At 47.0% G+C, this 22,621-nt stretch overlaps 1 protein-coding gene across 1 annotated transcript in view; it reads left to right on the top strand.

Moving 5' to 3' along the window:
- The window catches only part of znf385a (zinc finger protein 385A), a 125,006-nt gene extending 102,809 nt beyond the window's left edge, over positions 1-22,197 (top strand). Inside the window, 5 exon segments of the mRNA XM_065005514.1 lie at positions 9,429-9,530; positions 9,533-9,778; positions 15,266-15,450; positions 16,105-16,197; positions 17,168-22,197. Coding sequence (XP_064861586.1) covers positions 9,429-9,530; positions 9,533-9,778; positions 15,266-15,450; positions 16,105-16,197; positions 17,168-17,437 — 896 coding nt within the window. The 3' untranslated portion in view covers positions 17,438-22,197.
- The last annotated feature ends 424 nt before the right edge of the window (positions 22,198-22,621 follow it).

The following is a 22,621-nucleotide window of genomic DNA, read 5'->3' as shown; positions in this document are numbered from 1 at the left end:
TTCTCCTGGCGGTATACTCCACTGGGAAGCCCCTTGACTTCAGGTCCTCAGCCACCTCGTCTGCATGCTCCTATGTAACCGGGCCAGAGCTCGGTGTGCTCTCTCGATTCCCAGGTCAGTGTCGTCTTCAAGTATGCCCTTGAATAGACCCTCCACGAATTTGGGCATAGAGTATTTTTCTGCGCCCTCTGCTACGTTTTAAAGTCTACTGTTGTTTCGACGTGAGAAACCTTCGAGTTCTGTCACTTTTGCCTGTGGTGCGTGTTAGCTTTTCAGTGACTGTTCAAGTATTTCATTAACTGCGATGTTCCATTTGTCAGTTTCCCCAATGCGCTGTTCTGCGTCTCCCATTCTTGTAGATATGCTGTGAAGTTCTAATTGGTTTTCTTCCAGTTTCTGGTTAATGTCCTTCTTGAACTCATTTAGTTATTTTCTTACATCTTCTCGAAGTACCACTCGTAAGCCTGTGAGCGCCTCACGCAATTCCTTGCTGCTGCTATCTTATTTGCGCTAGCTTTAGCCATCTCGGGTTCATCGATGATTATATCTTCTGCTGTCTTGTTACGGGCTGTTGTTGCCGCTCCGAGACCTTTTCCTATTTTCCCCTTTTCCATTTTGCCTAAGTTATTATAATGCTCAGAGTAAATACTTGAATTTAGGGGGGGAATAACCAAACGATGTGCAGTACGAAGAACTAGGCAGCCATTTCCCAAGTTAGGTCACCGGAAGCCCAGACGTTACAGTTCCATGTGATGGTCGATGCAGATTGATATACTCTTTGTTTGGTCTGATTTTCAGACGTTACAGTTCCGTGTGATGGTCGATGCAGATTGATTTACTCTGTTTGTTTGGTCTGATTTTCAGACGTTACAGTTCCGTGTGGTGGTCGATGCAGATTGATTTACTCTGTTTGTTTGGTCTGATTTTCAGACGTTACAGTTCCGTGTGATGGTCGATGCAGATTGATTTACTCTGTTTGTTTGGTCTGATTTTCAGACGTTACAGTTCCGTGTGGTGGTCGATGCAGATTGATTTACTCTGTTTGTTTGGTCTGATTTTCAGACGTTACAGTTCCGTGTGATGGTCGATGCAGATTGATTTACTCTGTTTGTTTGGTCTGATTTTCAGACGTTACAGTTCCGTGTGGTGGTCGATGCAGATTGATTAACTGTGTAAAGTGTGTTTTGTTTGGTCTGATTTTCCTCTACTGGGACTTTGAGATATGACTATTGAACTTCAGAATGTGCAATGTGTTCTATTGAAATATATAATATATTGAAGGTTGAATATCTTTTCTGAGAATTTCATGGAAGTGTGCTAATAATAGACATTCCAGTTGAGATATTTGTTTGTGAGATGGATTATATGGGCTTGTTGTTATTGTACTGTACTAAGATCAGTTACTGGCCCTTGGGGGACTGTGAAGGAAAAGCCTGGGGTTGAGTTGTGGTCAGTGGTTCTCCAGAGAGAAGGTCTTTAGCTCTCTGGTGTTTGGAAGAGAGCAGACGGGTTTGGCTGGGCCTTTACTATACAGGGACAAGAAGAGGCCAAGGCTAGCTGTTTTAAAGAGAGAGCAGCCGTGGCCCTCCTCCTCCTCCTCCTTCTCATCCTTTTCCTCCTCCTCCTTCCTCCTTAATCTCCCCCTCCTCAATCTTTCTCCTCCTTCTCCTTCTCCTCCTGCTCCTACTCCTCTTTCTCATCCACCTCCTCAATCTTTCTCCTCCTCCTCCTCCTCCTTCTTCTCCTCCTGCTCCTACTCCTCTTTCTCATCCACCTCCTCCTTCTCCTTCCCCCCCTCAATCGTTCTCCTCCTCCTCCTTCTTCCTCCGTCTCCCCCTCCTCAATCTTTCTCCTCCTCCTCCTCCTTCCTCCATCTCCCCCTCCTCAATCTTTCTCCTCCTCCTCCTCCTTCTTCTCCTCCTGCTCCTACTCCTCTTTCTCATCCACCTCCTCCTCCTCCGTCTCCCCCTCCTCAATCTTTCTCCTCCTCCACCTTCCTCCTTCTCCTCCTGCTCCTACTCCTCTTTCTCATCCACCTCCTCCTTCTCCTTCTCCCCCTCAGTCGTTCTCCTCCTCCTCCTTCTTCCTCCTTCTCCTCCTGCTCCTACTCCTCTTTCTCATCTACCTCCTTCTCCTCCTCCTTCTCCTCCTTCTCCTCCTCCTTCTTCACCTTCCCCTCCTCTGACTCCCCTCCCTCACTCTCTAATGAGAGCCCTAGTAAAGCCACCCGCCAAGCTGCACCCAGTGTGCTTACAGTGTGCTTACTCCACACACCCAAAGTTATTTAAAGAGATGACTTTCATTTGAGGGCTATAGTTACATTACTGCACGCATACTGTAGAGTAGTGTTGAATAACAGGATGTTGATCTGGATCTCATACACTGCTCACATAAACTATACACGGATACCAATCACTGCAATATCCTAATGAGATGTTGGTTGTAAAACGGAAGAGTTGAACTGTAGTCTATAACTTTTACCCCCCACACCGTACAGCATACATGTTTATTTGCTAGTGTAAGTCGACAGCCCTTCCACCCAGGCTGAGTGACGCTTGGGAGCCTGCGTGTGTATCTGAGTCACAGTTAATACGGAGTCCCGGAGGAGAGGAGAAGGCACCATGCTGCATTATAAATGATGCTGAGTGCTCGTTAGAACAGTGTTGGGTTTCTCCATTTATTAATCATTAACGCTAGAATCCTTAGTTGCAACATCCATTTTTGGACTTATAAATTAATGATATACACTAAGTATACCAAGCATTAGGAGCACCTCCCTCCCCATACTCTAGCCCTACCCTCCCTCACTCCCGTTTGCCCTCAGAGTAGCCTCAATATGTCAGGGCATGGACTCTGAGCATGGACTCTGAGCATGGACTCTGAGCATGGACTCTGAGCATGGACTCTGAGCATAGACTCCTGTAACACAGCCAGGGAGGAGATGGCTGGAGGGGAACCACACACAAGGGGTACACCCTCCTTCTGACCCTGTGCACAGGCCCCTTATCTCCTCCTGTGAACATAACACCTGACCACTCGAAGGGGGTACACCTTATCCCAGCACACCCACCTGGTTACTGGCAGTACCACAACTAGCTCATGTGTTCAAACAGTGTACTGTAGCTACCAAACAGATCAAATGTTTAGCTACTTTCTCTGAGTTTGTAACTAACATCTGATGCTTTATTTATTTATATTTAAAAATGTGGTATTGGTATGCTTTCTGTCTAGTGTTTTGGCACGTATGTATTGAATTTATTGTTAGTGGACATTTATTAATTTGTCTTGTCCTTCCAGGACAATGGTGCTAGTTTAGCACATGATTTTTGGATGGATGAGGCAGTAGTCCCCCTTGAGCAACTTTTACTATGTTATTGAAAACACATCTCTTTGATTCTCCCTCCGCATTAAATTGTAATGACCTTTAAATAAAGATAACTTTTATATATAAGAAAAAAAAATGGCAGATATACAAGCTTTTTTCCTTAACATAAGCCATCTCTATCCCTACTTCTGCCTCTTTCTCTATCACTTCTTATCTTGTCCAGCTATCGGCCAATCCTCCCTCTCTTTCTTCCATTCCTGTCTGTATCCCCATATAGAGAGCCAGCTACAGGGTGGACTGATGGTAGACGTCTGGTATCTTCTAACGCAATGGATGCCTATCTGATGACCCCCCTGGTCTCAGCTGTCTAGCCCACACCATCTTCACTCTTTAATCATCATGCTGAATAACAGCATTATTATACTGAGGAGAACTTTAAAGCATCTGGTTGTAGTTTGTAGTCGGTGTGTGTGTGTGTGTGTGTGTGTGTGTGTGTGTGTGTGTGTGTGTGTGTGTGTGTGTGTGTGTGTGTGTGTGTGTGTGTGTGTGTGTGTGTGTGTGTGTGTGTGTGTGTGTGTGTGTGTGTGTGTGTGCGGGTGTGTGCGGGTGGGTGGGTGGGAGGGTGGGTGCGTGTGCGCTCGCTCGTGTGCGCCTGTGTTATTTTCTCTACTGGCCTTTTAAATTGGAGTGATCCGTCTGTAATTGGAGTGATCCATCTGTAATAGAAGTGATCCATCTGTAATTGGGAAAAGCCTGATCAATTGAGGATCCGATTCTTTTTTTCTGGAGGCTGGGAGTCAATGCGATATGTCTGCCTGAGCCGAGTCTGAGGGGGTGAAACATAGGAATCAAATTCAATACCCAAAGGGCAATCAAATTACAATGCATAAACAATAGAGACATTCGTGTTAAAAGCACTAGTGGAATCCGTTGCATTACATACATTTAGGTTGCATAAATCATTGGGAATGTATTCTAAAACATACCGAACGCTGAGACCTAGTTGAACTCGGTTTCAGGGGGGAGAAACCACCCGTAGGAGTGACTGTGGTGAATAACAAGGAAGTATATTGAAATGATGCATTGAAATGAAAGTTCTTAACAGCATAGCTCTCCTCCAGTCCATAGAGGATCATGAAATCCCCTATTACGATCTCTCATCCCCTCCTCCCTCTCTTTAGCTTAACATAAACCACATGCAGGACGCTATGGGATCAACTTCAATACATGGTCGGAGGCCAGCGCTCTTCCATCGGGGGCTGATGTACTGTGATGGTGTGTGTGTGTGTGTGTGCATGTGTGTACGTGTATGTGTGTACGTGTGTGTGTGTGTGCGTGCGTGCGTGCGTGTGTGTGTGTGTGTGTGTGCGTGCAAGAGATCTGACAGAAGGGGGCCACAAGGAGTGTGTTTAAGAGCCTGCTGTGTACATGTGTGTAGGCGCTTGTGTGTGAGCGTGCACGCGCGTGTTTTACGTGTTGTCATTTTCTAGAACAATCTTAGAGGGTAAAGTTCAGCTTTACGCTCACACCCTCTCTCCATCCTCTGCTCTGATGTTGCTAGCGGTTAGAGCGTTGGGCCAGTAATCCAAAGGTCGCTGGTTTTAATACCCGAGCCGACGAGGTCAAAAATCTGTCGAGGTGCCCTTGAGCAAGGCACTTAACTCTCATTTGCTCCAGGGGTGCAGTACTACTATGGCTGACCCTGTAAAACAACACGTTTCACTGAACCTATTTATGTGACAACAAAACATTATTTGTATTCGTATCATTTTTTTGTATGAACCCTCCCAGCCGTAAACACCACTCCCCCATCGCCCCACACACCCCCGACACACCCATCACCCCGGTCTTTGATGCCGCCGCGCTTTATGTTCAAGGTTGACTTCGAAATTGGACGTCTGTCCATGTCCTGATGTCCAATGCCACTCCGACATGTCCAATACCACTCCGACATGTCCAATACCACTCCGACATGTCCAATACCACTCCGACATGTCCAATACCACTCCGACATGTCCAATGCCACTCCGACATGTCCAATACCACTCCGACATGTCCAATACCACTCCGACATGTCCAAATACCACTCCGACATGTCCAATACCACTCCGACATGTCCAATACCACTCCGACATGTCCAATACCACTCCGACATGTCCAATGCCACTCCGACATGTCCAATGCCACTCCGACATGTCCAATACCACTCCGACATGTCCAATACCACTCCGACATGTCCAATACCACTCCGACATGTCCAATACCACTCCGACATGTCCAATACCACTCCGACATGTCCAATGCCACTCCGACATGTCCAATACCACTCCGACATGTCCAATACCACTCCGACATGTCCAATGCCACTCCGACATGTCCAATACCACTCCGACATGTCCAATGCCACTCCGACATGTCCAATACCACTCCGACATGTCCAATACCACTCCGACATGTCCAATACCACTCCGACATGTCCCCACTCCGACATGTCCAATACCACTCCGACATGTCCAATACCACTCCGACATGTCCAATGCCACTCCGACATGTCCAATACCACTCCGACATGTCCAATACCACTCCGACATGTCCAATACCACTCCGACATGTCCAATACCACTCCGACATGTCCAATACCACTCCGACATGTCCAATACCACTCCGACATGTCCAATACCACTCCGACATGTCCAATGCCACTCCGACATTGCTCGTCCTAAAATTGACAGATTTCTTAATTCCATTATTTTACTTTTAGATTTGTGTGTATTGTTGTGAATTGTTAGACACTACTGCACTGTTGGAGCCGGGAACACAGGCACTTTGCCACACCTGCAATAACATCCGCTAAATATGTGTGACCAATGCGATTTGATTTGATTTGGATTTGATTTGAAGACATCGGGAAATCCATTCAAAGATGGCTACCAGGGGCAACAGTGAGCGCCGACCAAGGAGGCTTGGGTGTAATCCCATGACTTTGGATTAGAAGGAGGTGTGTTCGAGCCCAGTGGTGGATTGAGTTTTTTTTCTTAACCCTATCCCACATCGTAACCCTTACCTTAACCATTGGGGATAACGCTAAACTTAGCTCTTCATTTTGAAATTTGAGGTTTGGAGAAATGGAACTATACAGAGCAGCAGGAACAACCCTGGATAAACGTCTAATTCCGCAGTGAGACTGTGGGAGCTTGTTGAGGAGGAGGAGGATGAGTAAATCCTGAAAAGGAAATTGAGCGGTTAAAGTCAATATTTGTGTTCTTCCCAAAAATAGCCCACTCTAGCCCCTTTAAGACCCATAATCCCGCAGGGCTTTCTGTCCCGTCCGAGCCCCCCCCCCCCACCTGCAGCCTGCAGCTACATCCTGTGGTCGGTGGTTGTGTGTGTGTGTCCTGTGGTGACAGTGTTGGTGGTGGTGAAGGAGAGTTTGGTGCCCCAACAGAGGGGGGGAGGAGGGGAGAACTCTGGATTGCACCCCACCCACCCAAAGTTAGGGGGTCTTTATGGAACACCATCAAGTGCCTTGTCGGGTGAATACCAGAGGCATTACAGCATGGGAGTGGCTGACCAATAGCATGTGTGTACTAGCTGTACATGTGTGGGAGAGAGAGAAAGTGTGTGTATGTGTGTGGGATGAATAATGTGTGCCCTAGCATGAGTGTGTGTGTGTGTTTTGTGTTTGCCATGTTTTCCGTGGAACCCCTTTTCAAAACACACTTGTGTCACTTTCCCCCGGCTCCATCTCATTCTCAGCCAACAATAACCGGTGAAAAAACATCCATCCACTGCCAAGGGAGTATCTGTTTCCCATTTCTTTCTCCTCTTCTTTCCTCCGATACATTTTAATAAGATGAGACAAGGGGGGAGTGCCCTACGGGCCCTGGCCAAAAGTAGTGCCCTAGAAAGTGAATAGGGTGCCATTTGGGAAGCAGTCCACATCACTGAGAGGAGAGGAAAACTCGGACACCTCATAAGGTTTCTGTTCTGTACCCAGATTTTCATATATTCAACATACATTGTACAGTGGGGGAAAAAAGTATTTAGTCAACCACCAATTGTGCAAGTTCTCCCACTTAAAAAGATGTGAGAGGCCTGTAATTTTCATCATAGGTACACTTCAACTATGACAGACAAAATGAGAAAAAAAATCCCCAAAATCACATTGTAGGATTTTTTATGAATTTATTTGCAAATTATGGTGGAAAATACGTATTTGGTCACCTACAAACAAGCAAGATTTCTGGCTCTCACAGACCTGTAACTTCTTCTTTAAGAGGCTCCTCTGTCCTCCACTCGTTACCTGTATTAATGGCACCTGTTTGAACTTGTTATCAGTATAAAAGACACCTGTCCACAACCTCAAACAGTCACACTCCAAACTCCGCTATGGCCAAGACCAAAGAGCTGTCAAAGGACACCGGAAACAAAATTGTAGACCTGCACCAGGCTGGGAAGACTGAATCTGCAATAGGTAAGCAGCTTGGTTTGAAGAAATCAACTGTGGGAGCAATTATTAGGAAATGGAAGACATACAAGACCACTGATAATCTCTCTCGATCTGGGGCTCCACGCAAGATCTCACCCCGTGGGATCAAAATGATCACAAGAACGGTGAGCAAACATCCCAGAACCACACGGGGGGACCTAGTGAATGACCTGCAGAGAGCTGGGACCAAAGTAACAAAGCCTACCATCAGTAACACACTACGCCGCCAGGGACTCAAATCCTGCAGTGCCAGACGTGTCCACCTGCTTAAGCCAGTACATGTCCAGGCCCGCCTGAAGTTTGCTAGAGAGCATTTGGATGATCCAGAAGAAGATTGGGAGAATGTCATATGGTCAGATAAAACCAAAATATAACTTTTTGGTAAAAACTCAACTCGTCGTGTTTGGAGGACAAAGAATGCTGAGTTGCATCCAAAGAACACCATACCTACTGTGAAGCATGGGGGTGGAAACATCTTGCTTTGGGGCTGTTTTTCTGCAAAGGGACCAGGACGACTGATCCCTGTAAACGAAAGAATGAATGGGGCCATGTAACGTGAGATTTTGAGTGAAAACCTCCTTCCATCAGCAAGGGCATTGAAGATGAAACGTGGCTAGGTCTTTCAGCATGACAATGATCCCAAACACACCGCCCGGGCAACGAAGGAGTGGCTTCGTAAGAAGCATTTCAAGGTCCTGGAGTGGCCTAGCCAGTCTCCAGATCTCAACCCCATAGAAAATCTTTGGAGGGAGTTGAAAGTCTGCGTTGCCCAGCAACAGCCCCAAAACATCACTGCTCTAGAGGAGATCTGCATGGAGGAATGGGCCAAAATACCAGCAACAGTGTGTGAAAACCTTGTGAAGACTTACAGAAAACGTTTGACCTCTGTCATTGCCAACAAAGGGTATATAACAAAGTATTGGGATAAACTTTTTTTATTGACCAAATACTTATTTTCCACCATAATTTGCAAATAAATTCATAAAAAATCCTACAATATGATTTTGGAGATTTTTTTTCTCATTTTGTCTGTCATAGTTGAAGTGTACCTATGATGAAAATGACAGGCCTCTCTCATCTTTTTAAGTGGGAGAACTTGGTGGTGGCTGTTGGTGGCTGACTAAATACTTTTTTGCCCCACTGAATATGCCATGTGTTTATATACAAGTATATGTACATAGTTGCTTCTGTCCCTGGTTCCCAGCCTGCTTGGTCAAATCCTCCCTTATGGGTTATTGCTGTAGTACAGATTAAAAGGAAGGAACCGTTCACAATTATAAGGTCGTACTGAATCCTAAAATACTTCCCCATGGCAAGCCAGTGTTTTTCTTTTGGAATCCTTTCACTTTAGTGAGATAAAATGGGGTTTGTGTGATCTTTGAACCAGCCAGTGGGTTGTAGTTGAAGTGGCCTCTGGCTCAGGTTGGGATGTGTTTGGTTATATGTTAGAAGAAAAGACTTAACTCTGCTTCACCTCAAGCACACTTGGACAGCATCGTCGAAGTCTATTGTAAACACGTTATAGTTCCAGTGACCTGCTTTACTCATTTTTTTTGTTTTGTTAACACTGCATTTTATTTGACAGTGATTCCCCCTTGTGTTTCCTCTTTATAGACGAACCTCTGTCGTCACAGTTTAATGGGGGATCTCTGCTGGCCCTGCCTGGGCCCCTACACCCCCTGCCTCCCCTCTCCACCTCTCCCACCACCGACTCCCCCTTGCCCCCTCTGTGTGTCCCATGCTGACCTCCCCCACCCCTCCTCCTCTGCTCCCCCAATCCTCTGACTCTCCCCTGGCTTTCGGCACCACCAACCCAGACCAGAGTGGTGGTCAAGTGGCCCCTGTTGCTCCCGGGGCCCCGGCCGGCCCAGAGACAGAGGAGGACAAAGCTAAGAAACTCCTCTACTGCTCACTCTGCAAAGTAGCCGTCAACTCCCTTTCACAACTGGAGGCTCACAACAAAGGTACGTAAAATGTATGTATGGGCAGTGACCATCTTCAGGTTACTAATCTCGGAGAGGACACTTGGCAGTCCTCTGAATAGTCAGTACTTAATGGAGAATTCCTTACCAAAAGACCTGGGCTAACATAATGTTTGTTTTCTGTCAAATACCTTGGGAGCTTGAGATTTAGCCTGTGTGGAGTGCCAGATGAAAAAAATATATATATTTTGACTCAGATCGGATCTCCTCTATCCATCTGCCCGGCCTGCGTCACCCTCATCAACATCGCCATTTTCATTTTATCCAGCACTTAGGGAAAATAAAAACCAAAAGGGGTAAGCGTTTCAAGTTCAAACACAGATGAGGGTGACCAAATAAATCAAAGGTGCTAGACTCTAGCCAAGCATATAACCTCTTCAACCAAAAGCTTCCTTCCCAAAATGGTTTTACTGTCGTGTCTGATCCAACATGCCCCGAGTAGCATATTTCTCCTCTTCTTCCTTCCTGTTTCTACACGTCCTCTATCACCCAGCCAGCGCAGGCCTACACAGTCCAGTGACAGAGCAAATACGCCTTGATAATAATTCTCTGAAAGGTATTGAGTCTCCCACTCAAACATTCATGATGTATCTTGTGATACTGTAAGCGGATGCAGCAGAAAGCTGTTCTCTGTTACCCCAGGCATTCAGCCTGAATAGGACGCCGAGGAAGTCCTGTTAATGCTGCTAGATGAGGCCCTCTTAATGCTCCACCACTGGAGGAGTTTCTTTAAGCCTGTAAAACCACGAAGCTGTTATGAATCCAGACCTGGGTTCAAATAGTATTTGTTTCCTCTCAACTCCCCTCAAACCTTCCACTCAGTCTCAGTGGCTTTGTTTTTATAACCCGGGGAAGCAGTTAACTTGCCCTCACTCCCTCTGTGTTCTGATTCATGTCACACACACACACACACACACACACACACACACACACACACACACACACACACACACACACACACACCACACACACGCGCACACACGCGCACACACACGCACACACACGCACACACACGCACACACACGTCCCTACATATCACCATTACCACGCCACAGCAGTAAGGCAGTGTTGTTAAGGGAATAAGAATAGCCTTGGACCACCAGTCAGCCAGACATGATAATACACATCAATGAACAGCTTAATGTAGATTAAGTGTCCACCAATGGAAAAATGATCACTGATATCATTAGAGTAACCTCTGGAAGGCTTTTTGTAATAGATGTTTGATTGAGCCCCAGGGGCAGGACACAGTGATGAATGAGATAAGATTGCTAGTTGATCGTGTAACAGAGGGCTCCCTCTCATCTCTTCTTACAGTATGCATGTGCACTCAAGCACTAATTAAGTACGTACATGCAAACTCCCACAAAGATCACTTACGCTACACAGACAGATATTAAACCAAAACAGAGATAAACGAAGACATTCAGACGTGTGTGTGTGACAGCGACAGTGCCTGCAGTTCAATCTGGGCAGAGTAGCAGCCCAAATCAACACACAATCTGGAAGCAATATTGTCTCTTTCCCCAAATAACGTTAGAGTCCACAGACAGAGAGACAGACAGACAGACAGTGTGGCTCGCGGTGCAACCACCATCACAGGCAGAGAGACAGACAGTGTGGTTTGCGGTGCGACGAACATCACAGACAGAGAGACAGACAGTGTGGCTCGCGGTGCGACGAACATCACAGACAGAGAGACAGACAGTGTAGCTCGCAGTGCGACGAACATCACAGACAGAGAGACAGGTAGTGTGGCTCGCGGTGCAACCACCGTCACAGGCAGAGAGACAGACAGTGTGGCTCGCGGTGCGACGAACATCACAGACCGAGAGACAGACAGTGTAGCTCGCAGTGCGACGAACATCACAGACAGAGAGACAGGTAGTGTGGCTCGTGGTGCGACGAACATCACAGACAGAGAGACAGACAGTGTGGCTCGTGGTACGACGAACATCACAGACAGAGAGACAGACAGTGTGGCTCGTGGTGCGACGAACATCACAGACAGAGAGACAGACAGTGTGGCTCGCGGTGCGACGAACATCACAGACAGAGAGACAGACAGTGTGGCTCGTGGTGCGACGAACATCACAGACAGAGAGACAGACAGTGTGGCTCGCGGTGCGACGAACATCACAGACAGAGAGACAGACAGTGTAGCTCGCAGTGCGACGAACATCACAGACAGAGAGACAGGTAGTGTGGCTCGCGGTGCAACCACCATCACAGGCAGAGAGACAGACAGTGTGGCTCGCGGTGCGACGAACATCACAGACCGAGAGACAGACAGTGTAGCTCGCAGTGCGACGAACATCACAGACAGAGAGACAGGTAGTGTGGCTCGTGGTGCGACGAACATCACAGACAGAGAGACAGACAGTGTGGCTCGCGGTGCGACGAACATCACAAACAGAGAGACAGACAGTGTGGCTCGTGGTGCGACGAACATCACAGACAGAGAGACAGACAGTGTGGCTCGCGGTGCGACGAACATCACAGACAGAGAGACAGACAGTGTGGCTCGCGGTGCGACGAACATCACAGACAGAGAGACAGACAGTGTGGCTCGCGGTGCGACGAACATCACAGACAGAGAGACAGACAGTGTGGCTCGCGGTGCGACGAACATCACAGACAGAGAGACAGACAGTGTGGCTCGAGGTGCGACGAACATCACAGACAGAGAGACAGACAGTGTGGCTCGCGGTGCGACGAACATCACAGACAGAGAGACAGACAGTGTGGCTCGCGGTGCGACCACCATCACAGACAGAGAGACAGACAGTGTGGCTCGCGGTGCGACGAATATCACAGACAGAGAGACAGACAGTGTGGCTCGCGGTGCAACCACCATGACAGGCAGAGAGACAGACAGTGTGGCTAGCGGTGCGACGAACATCACAGACAGAGATACAGACAGTTCAGCTCTTGGTGCGACGAACATCACAGACAGAGAGACAGACAGTGTGGCTCGCGGTGCGACGAACATCACATACAGAGAGACAGACTGTGTGGCTCGCGGTGCGACGAACATCACATACAGAGAGACAGACAGTGTGGCTAGCGGTGCGACGAACATCACATACAGAGAGACAGACAGTGTGGCTCGCGGTGCGACGAACATCACAGACAGAGAGACAGACAGTGTGGCTCGCGGTGCGACGAACATCACATACAGAGAGACAGACAGTGTGGCTCGCGGTGCGACAAACATCACATACAGAGAGACAGACAGTGTGGCTCGCGGTGCGACGAACATCACATACAGAGAGACAGACAGTGTGGCTCACGGTGCGACGAACATCACAGACAAAGAGACAGACAGTGTGGCTAGCAGTGCGACGAACATCAAATCAAATTTTATTTGTCAGATACACATGGTTAGCAGATGTTAGTGCGAGTGTAGCGAAATGCTTGTGCTTCTATTTCCGACAATGCAGTAATAAACAACGAGTAATCTAACTAACAATTCCAAAACCACTACCTTATACACACAAGTGTAAAGGGGTAAAGAATATGTACATAAAGATATGTGAATGAGTGACGGTACAGAGCGGCATAGGCAAGATGCAGTAGATGGTATCGAGTACTGAGAGTATGAGAGTATGAGATGAGTAATGTAGGGTGTGTAAACAAAGTGGCATAGTTTAAAGTGGCTAGTGATACATGTATTACATAAAGATGCAGTAGAGATATAGAGTACAGTATATACATATACATATGAGATGAGTAATGTAGGGTATGTAAACATTATATTAAGTGGCATAGTTTAAAGTGGCTAGTGACACATGTATTACATAAAGATGCAGTAGATGGTATAGAGTACAGTATATACATATGAGATGAGTAATGTAGGGTATGTAAATATTATATTAAGTAGCATTGTTTAAAGTGGCAAGTGATATATACATGATACAATATACATTACATACAGAGAGGAGCGATCAAGGTTATGGATGGATGTGTATTCAACCGTAATCATACGTTTACACAATGGTTTCCTTTCTGTGTTTTTGTCTATTTTCATGTTACGAAACTTCTCCTGTCTGTTTGCGTAGTACTTTAGTTAATTGTAAACATGAGTCAAGCTCGGCTCGCAGAGCACAAGTGAAAAACACCCTCGAGGGGGTTCGTCCATTGTCGGCCCAGAATAGAACAAAGGCAGTAACAAAAGTGCACATTTTTGTCCACACGTGAAACCAGTCACTCCAGACATTGCTCCCCCCTCCCCCACGACCTCCTCCACTCCCCCCTCCCACCACGACCTCCTCCACTCCCCCCCCCCCCCACGACCTCCTCCACTCCCCCCCCCCCACGACCTCCTCCACTCCCCATGTTCTCCTGCTGTAACCTCTAACTCACTTCTCAAAGCTCAAAGATTGATCGAACAAGTTAAAGCCTGCGCCCCAAATGGCACCCTTTCCCTTATATAGTGCTCCACTTTTGACCAGGGCCCATAGGGAATAGGGTGCCATTTGGGATGCACATAAACCCCTCAGTCAGACAGAGTGCAACCAGACTGCTTGGTGGTTTGGGATTGGGGGAGGAGGGGGAGGACAGCGGGGGGGGGTGGAGGCAGTGGTGGCAGAGGGTAGGACATGACTGGAATTTCTCAGGCAAGAGCAAAACATGCAATTAATTATAGGAACTATTTTGGCACAACGTCGTCAGTGCTGTCTGTCTGTGTATTCCTAACCATTCAAAAAATGTGAACACTCATATTTCTGCTCGTGAGAGGCAGCTCACAGAACATACTTCACCATGCTCTTCCATTCTTTCAAGACCTAAAGCTACGCACGAGTCGACTTCAATTTATAGATGTTGTTCTAGACAGTTGACCCCTGTAAGACATTATTAAACCACCCATATGACCTCTCAGTCAAGCCGAACCCAGAACATTGAATCAGCTACCCTAAGAGAACAGAGAGATCTAAAGATGTGTTTCTGTTCGGTGCCAACGTCAACGCTCTGAAAATGCAGAGATCCTGAAAAACACCATCTTATGTTACGTCCAAAAGTAACACTTCTGTAGACGACCAGCGTTACCTGTTCACTGTGTCCCTCTAGTGGCGAATATATTACACTACACCTCCCAGTCCCACTCCACTAACTGAACGTGTGCTGAGTTCGAGACGATGATCCGCTCCAGAGAGTCCATTAGGCCAGCTCTCTCGTTGTCATATTCTCCTTCACCATATGCTGTTCTGTGGTATGAGGGAAATGATTCCAGGTTTACAATGGGTGATGAGCTCTAGCAATTGAGATGGGTTTAGCATGAGCCACATAAGAGTTCAGCATAGCGTACATGTTAGTGTTCTTGGGGGTGATGTCATCCTGAACTGAAGACTTATTTTTGTGTCTTGACCAATCCCTTTGTGGGATTGTTAGACACCATTTTCTTTAAGTCAATTAAAGAAAGTGTGTGTGTGTGCGTGTGTGTGCGTGTGTGTGTGTGTGTGTGTGTAGGCACCAAACACAAAACTATCCTGGAGGCTCGCAGTGGGCTGGGTCCCATTAAGGCGTACCCTCGATTGGGCCCCAAACTCCCAGGGGAGCTGGGAGGGGGGCCGCTGGACCCCAACACTCAGGAACGCACCTTCCACTGTGAGATTTGCAACGTGCGGGTCAACTCCGAACTGCAGCTCAAGCAGGTGAGAGTGATGGAAAGAAAGGGGGGGGGGGGGGGGGGCATCATACTGTATCTTTTCTTTCCTCTTAATCTCCTAACTAGAGACTACTGGTTTTGTTTACCTATCATTTGTACCTTATATATTGCAGTTAGGCTCCTTAGTCTAGAGCTCAGCTAGTTCAAATTCGCTAAACCCTTCCTTGTAAGCTCCACCATTACCCTGATTATACCTATTCAGATCTGCAAACGTTGAAGGGTTAGGGAGTTAGGGAGTAGATTGGGACCGGCTGTTAGAGAATTCAAGAGGTCAGAGTTCAACTCTACCTGTCTGTCTGTCTGGCTGCTGTCTAACACTGCACCCTGTCTTTCTCTCGCTCTCTCCTAATCTCTCCCCCTCTCTCTTTCTCTCTCGCTCTCTCTCCTAATCTCTCCCCCTCTCTCTTTCTCTCTCGCTCTCTCTCCTAATCTCTCCCCCTCTCTCTTTCTCTCTCGCTCTCTCTCCTAATCTCTCCCCTTCTCTTTCTCTCTCGCTCTCTCTCCTAATCTCTCCCCCTCTCTCTTTCTCTCTCGCTCTCTCTCCTAATCTCTCCCCCTCTCTCTTTCTCTCTCGCTCTCTCTCCTAATCTCTCCCCCTCTCTCTTTCTCTCTTTCTCTCTCTCGCTCTCTCGCCCTGCAGCACATATCTAGTCGAAGGCACCGGGACGGAGTGGCAGGGAAACCCAACCCACTCCTCAGCCGACACAAGAAGCACAGGGGGGCTGACCTCACGGTAACTTTTCACCTCTACGACCACTATCGTGCCAGGGCTAGATCACATTATCGTGCCAGGGCTAGATCAGATTAACGTGCCAGGGCTAGATCAGATTAACGTGCCAGGGCTAGATCAGATTATCGTGCCAGGGCTAGATCAGATTATCGTGCCAGGGCTAGATCAGATTATCGTGCCAGGGCTAGATCAGATTATCGTGCCAGGGCTAGATCAGATTAACGTGCCAGGGCTAGATCAGATTAACGTGCCAGGGCTAGATCACAATATCGTGCCAGGGCTAGATCAGATTAACATGCCAGGGCTAGATCAGATTAACGTGCCAGGGCTAGATCAGATTATCGTGCCAGGGCTAGATCAGATTATCGTGCCAGGGCTAGATCAGATTAACGTTGCGTTTGACTGGATCAGCCTGATTAAGGCTGGGTAGTAATTTGGGACGTGAGGGGGATGGTAGATCAGTGATTCTGTGAAGTTCAAAGGGCATTGTTGTCTATCTCAAACACGCAGTTAATTAACGAGAGGAGGTTTGGCTGTCTCCTGAGTAGTCAGTACTTAATGGTAAAGTAGATTCAGAGGAGGCTGCTGGGAGGAGCTGCAGGAGGACGGGCTCACTGTAATGGCTGGAATGGACTCAATTGAATGGTACCAAACAAATAAAGACAACGCGTTTGTCTCCGTTCCGTTCATTCCATTCCAGCCATTACAATGAGCCCGTCCTCCTACAGCTCCTCCCAGCAGCCTCCTCTGAGTAGATTCCTTACCAAAGCGCTGAAGATCCATTTTGTAGCTGGCTGGAAACATAGTTTGAGTAGAATCCTCTGTGTTGTGAGATCAAAGAGGTTCAAACTGAAATGCAATTTCTATATTTGTTCCCCTGAATCCCTTGTGTTCACCTTCTGCCACTTAAACGTTGTATCCGTCTCTCCCTCCCTCTCTTTCTCCCTCGCTCTCTGCCTCTCTCTCCCCTCAGTCCTCTCTGACCTTCTCTAAGGATCTCTCCAAATGTTTGGGCGCTGGGCTCTTGCCCAGTCCCCTGGCGGTTGCCGCAGCGATGGCCGCCGCCGCTTCCTCAAACCACCAATTGGCTCAGCTTCGCGCCGCAGCGTCTTCCGTCCACCACCCCTCGCATCACCACCACCACCACCTATTACAGGGCCCGCCTCTCAGCCACGCCATGCTAAGACCCGCCCCCGGACCCATGCGTACCTCCCACGGGCCAATCCTCTTCTCTCCTTACTGACTCCACCCCCCTCCACCTCGGCCAGTCAGGAGCAGCCACTCCAAAAGCACACTGTGAAGAAAATAATCAAAATAAACGACAAACAGCAATTGATAGGTTAAACAAATCATCGGTGAACAAATCAAACGTAAAAAACATCTAGAGGAGTAGAAAAGAAAGGGAAGAGGGCACCCTGACCTGAAACTCTCCCTCCATCTCATAGACTTGTGCCTGCGAGTGATCGACTGATGGAGAGAGAGGAGAGAGAGAGAGAGAGAGAGAGAGAGAGAGAGAGAGAGAGAGAGAGAGAGAGAGAGCGATAGGAGGAGCGATACACAGTATGCATTGGATAGACTCCCCTGTTCGTCTCTCACCTCCCCACCTCCCTCTCCCCCACACACTGTGAGATCCATCACTGCATACAGCGATAGAACAAACTGAAGAGACTGATTGCGCACACACACACACACACACACACACACACACACACACACACACACACACACACACACACACACACACACACACACACACACACACACACACACACACGCACACACCCCCCTCCACTGCAGCTAACTATTCCAGTGCAGTATGCGCTGGGCCACACTATAAGTATGTATGGTTTCCTCATCATTCTTTAACGTGCACTTAGTCTACTATTCTCCTCCACCTCTTCCTATGCACCTCCAAACCAAGAGAATATTATTACTATAGTATGCCAGTACAGTAGGCTAGCTGCTTTTCAGTGGTCTTCTTCTTCGCTATTATGAACGTGTGTAGCCATGTATAAGTATAGCAATATTCCACAATACTGTACATTTCTCCTCCCGCTCTCGGGGGCACAAACGAAACAGGCAACCTTGTTCCCCATTTGTGGGTGACCCCTAGGCTCTCTTCCTATTGGTGGACCTATAGGTCCTTGTTATGGTATTACTGTGGGTGACAACAGGATTGGGATGGTCACGTCTTGATGTGGGACGTGTGGGGGCGGGGCAGAGGAGAGAAGAGAACAGGACTGTAAAGGTGATTGTGAAAAAAGGTGCTATCTAGAACCTAAAAGGGTTCTTTGGCTGTACCCGTAGGAGAACCCTTTGAAGAACCCTTTTTTGGTTCCACGTAGAACACTTTCCACAGAGGGTTCTACATGGAACCCAAAAGAGTTCCTCTAGAACCAAAAAGGGTTCTCCTAATGGGGACAGAGTGTAGGGTGATTATGGGGGAGAGAAAGGAGAGAGGGGTAAGAGAGGAGAAAGGGAGCAGGACTCTGGGTTACTTTGTGGCAGGGCTAGGTGAGAGGACGACCAGCGTGGGTCACTGTATATCTAGACCCAGGGGCACTGTGGAGGAGGCGGAGACACGCTGGCGTTTGAAAATAGATTGTAACAACAAAGATGGCTGCAGGGGGGGGAAGTGTGTCAACCACCATAACGATCACAGCTAAACCTCTCCACAGGATAGGAGAGCGCGAGAACAGAGAGAGGAGCTAGAGCAGAGGAGGCGTGCATTGGTTCATACTGCCCCTTTAACACAGTAACCTGGAACCTTGTCATATACTCTAACTGGTATTCTGCATCTACTACTCAGTGAGACCGCAATGTGAGTCTTAGTCCTCAAAGTACAACCACACGAGAGTCTGTTCTCGTGTGCGTTTGTGTGTGTCCCCGAGAGCGTGTGGAGAGAATGATTTGTGTATCTGTGATAAAGCACAGGGTTCCGGAATCCATCCACCTATGCAACCCCCCCCCCCCCCCATATGAACTCCATACAGTGTTGGTGGTGTGACCAGTGTACAGTATCTCTACGTAGAGTATCTCCCTGTATGTCTCCCTGTCCTTCTCTCTGTTTGGGGCCTGTAGTTCTGGGGTCCGGAAGGGTCAGGGTCTTCTCTTATGCATCACTGGATCGACCCCCCTCTCTCATCCTCTTCCATCCGGAGGGTTGGTTTAAGGCTACATAAGGGCAACAACGGGACCGCGAACTTCCAAACGATCTCTACCAGATCCCCCGAGAGAGACAAAGAGCGAGAGCGGCACAGCGAGATGGAGCGAGAGCGAGAGGAGAGCGAGAGAGCGAGAGAGAGAGAGAGAGAAGACACTGAACTTAAGTGACAACCACCCTGGAGCACTAGCACAGCAAGGTCACACGTAGTGTATTTAGGACAGGCCTGGGAGACCCTGCCCAGCCCTCTTTATTTTGGACTTCCACGCCTTCCTGTCTTTAAACGGAAAGCCATGCAATGCTATGTGTATTATTTCACCGTGACTGATCAGTGTTTTGTTCTGTTGTGTTTTGGGTTGGTTGGTTCATCTCCATAGTTACCTACACAATTATAGTGACGTGCTAATAATAATAAACACAACAATTCTATTTAGGAGGGAATGGTTGGAGACGGGTGGAAGTGAGACGGGTGGAATTTTTAGGAGTTGGTAAGATACCGGATGCAGAGACTGTGCTGTCCACCTACAGTAGGCTACCTGAACTGAGAATTAGAAGAAGAGAAGCTTGCCCTGCTGAACACTGCTGTAGCACTGGGCCGTGTTCACGGCGGCCTCAAAACGGAGGAAAACTAGCCGAAACGGAGCTGAACAGGGCGGTACTACCTGAACTCGTCCAATAAGAAACGCCAGGCGTTCGTTTTCTGTTGCAAAAAGTGCCCTAATGAACACCACCCCAAACGGAGATGTACACTGCCCTTCCAGTGAGAAGCAATGTGTTCTAATGTCTTACCTTTTGATCGGAGAGTTAACTTGTTGTTGTTAAGTGTAAACAGTGTGTTGTACACTACAGGGTAATGTACAGTGAACTCTGGGTCCTAGATGTGCTTAAATACATGTTTGTCCTGGTCAGGTCACATGGTCGAGTCACATAGTAAAACTCAACCATAGTAAAAAAGACATGTAAAACTCCTGGTCCTATGAATGGGAAACGTGCCTGATAATAGGCCTTTTATGTTCGTCCACAGAGGAGGTGGCCTGCAGAGGGTACAGTAGAGAAGCCCAATACTAAATGGACCCCTAGACCCTATGCACTTGCAGCGATCTCAGCGGATTGGACACAACAATGCCGTCTAGTCAATCAGTCGGCCAGATTGCGCTACTACCATATTGCGTATCGAATCATCTTAAGATTTCTTCAAGTGCGTAGGTTGAAGGGTCTAGAGGTCGATTTGGGACAGGGCCGGAAGAAGGACAATAAAGAAGTGGTTTAGGGAAGGGCCATTAATATTAGAGGAGTCTAATCCAACGGTAATTATGGCTGTGGTCCAATTCTCTGACCTACAATCCTGTGTGCAATCCTACACCCACCCTCGTGGATTTAAAATTGACTGGTGTAAGGAACATGGCGTAAATCATGCTTGCAAAAATCCAATGCTTTTAAATAAGGGGGAGTGAAGAAGTGTACACTTACGGGTGAAAGAGAGATAATTGGAAAGCAGCCAATCTCTGCTTGGGGAACGGTACGTACATGCCAGGTAGCTGGCATTAAAGTTGATCTGACAAGATGTTTTCATTTAGTTTGGACTTTTTTGTGTTTTTGTTGCGTTGTGTTTCATTTTCGTGTGTGAGAAATAAGGTTGAGTATTGAGTAATAAATCCTGATATGACAGAATACATGATTATATCAATGCCATTATGTAAGAACTGACTCAGTCAGTTTATCCACCAATGTGCTCTTTTGGTTAACTTAATCATGATCTTAATCATGATCTTAAACTTGATCTTGACTTGGTGGAGATTATTTCATTTGAGGTGAAGTTAAAAAGTGTACTTGGAGTAGTGCTCTTGTTCATGTTGGTGTGTAATCATTATGTCTGCGTCCCAAATGGTACACTAAGCCCATAGCGCTCTGGTCAAAAGTAATGCACTATATAGGGAATAGGGTGCCATTTCAGATGCACCCTGTGTAATATTGTGTGTGTTGAGACCTGCTCTCCCCACTCTCCACCAATCAGAGACCAGAGAAGCCATGGCTGGAACAGAAGTGGCCTATCACGATATACAGGAGACAAACCTTAACCCAGGCAGGGTGGCCGACCACAATAGAGGAGACAAACCTTAACCCGCCCACGCAGGCACAGACGTTAAGCGATTGTTTCTTGATATAAGGTTGACGAAGCATCAAACATTATTAACAACCATGACCCAACCGATCAGTTCAAAGGGTTTGATTCTGTCACTGTTAGATCCATGAAGTTGAAATTCACATCTATGTTCATATCGTAGTCACCTCAAATGGTACGTACATCCTCATGTAATTATTCAATACTGTTGAACATATTTTCTGAACAGGTGTCCTGGTAGCTGTGTGTAGGCTCTTAGCCTTATTCCATCCTTATTAGTCACCAGAGGCAGAGAATGCTGCCCAAATGGCACCCTATTCACTATGTACTGCCCTGGTCAAAAGTAGTGCACTTTATAGGGAATAGGGTGCCATTTGGAAAACATCCAGAGAAAGATAAAGATGGAGACACTTTGGTGAAACCGTGTCTTGCCAATAAAGTACTTTTTTTGAATTTCATTGTCAGAGGGGACAAGTAAGAGTTTGTATGTCGAATTGTAGCAATACCCAACCCATACTGGCTACTCTTGTTTATTGCAATAATAATAATAAAAAATGAACCAATAAAAATACATATGTGAGTAAAATATTCTAAATGTAATTTTAAACAAAAAAATATACTTTACGAAAATGCTATTGGTGTCTGTCGAGAGAAACGAATGGTGAAAAAAAGAAGAAAATCAATGTCAATAAATCAATAAACTGAAGAAGGAAACCTCCGCAGCTTCCTTGTGTGAGTCAAAGCCGTCCCCGTGTTCAAAAGACACAAGGCTCCACCTTAACTTGAACTGTTTCAATAGCAAATACTCCGCGGGAGATTACATACCTTTGGGCCAGGGTCAAACCTATTGCAATATATAGGACCGGACATAGACACAGTATATCAGGCACGATATACAATGAATGTCACCACACGTAATTGAATGAATGAATGTCACCAGCACTGTCATTATATCCTTAATGCATGTCGGCTCCGCTATTTCATCATCGATAGAGCCGTATGTTTAGATATAAATAAATATATGTCTCTGATCATCACATCAGATATCAAATGATGACATTCTAGAAGCCACAATTCCTATGGATTCTGGAATGGCGAAACATTCTATCAAATCAAATCAAATTTATTTATATAGCCCTTCG

This window comes from Oncorhynchus nerka, linkage group LG20 (genome assembly GCF_034236695.1).
Source record: "Oncorhynchus nerka isolate Pitt River linkage group LG20, Oner_Uvic_2.0, whole genome shotgun sequence".
In the NCBI taxonomy this organism is placed as follows: Eukaryota; Metazoa; Chordata; class Actinopteri; order Salmoniformes; family Salmonidae; genus Oncorhynchus; species Oncorhynchus nerka.
This window is presented reverse-complemented; position numbering and strand designations above follow the sequence as displayed.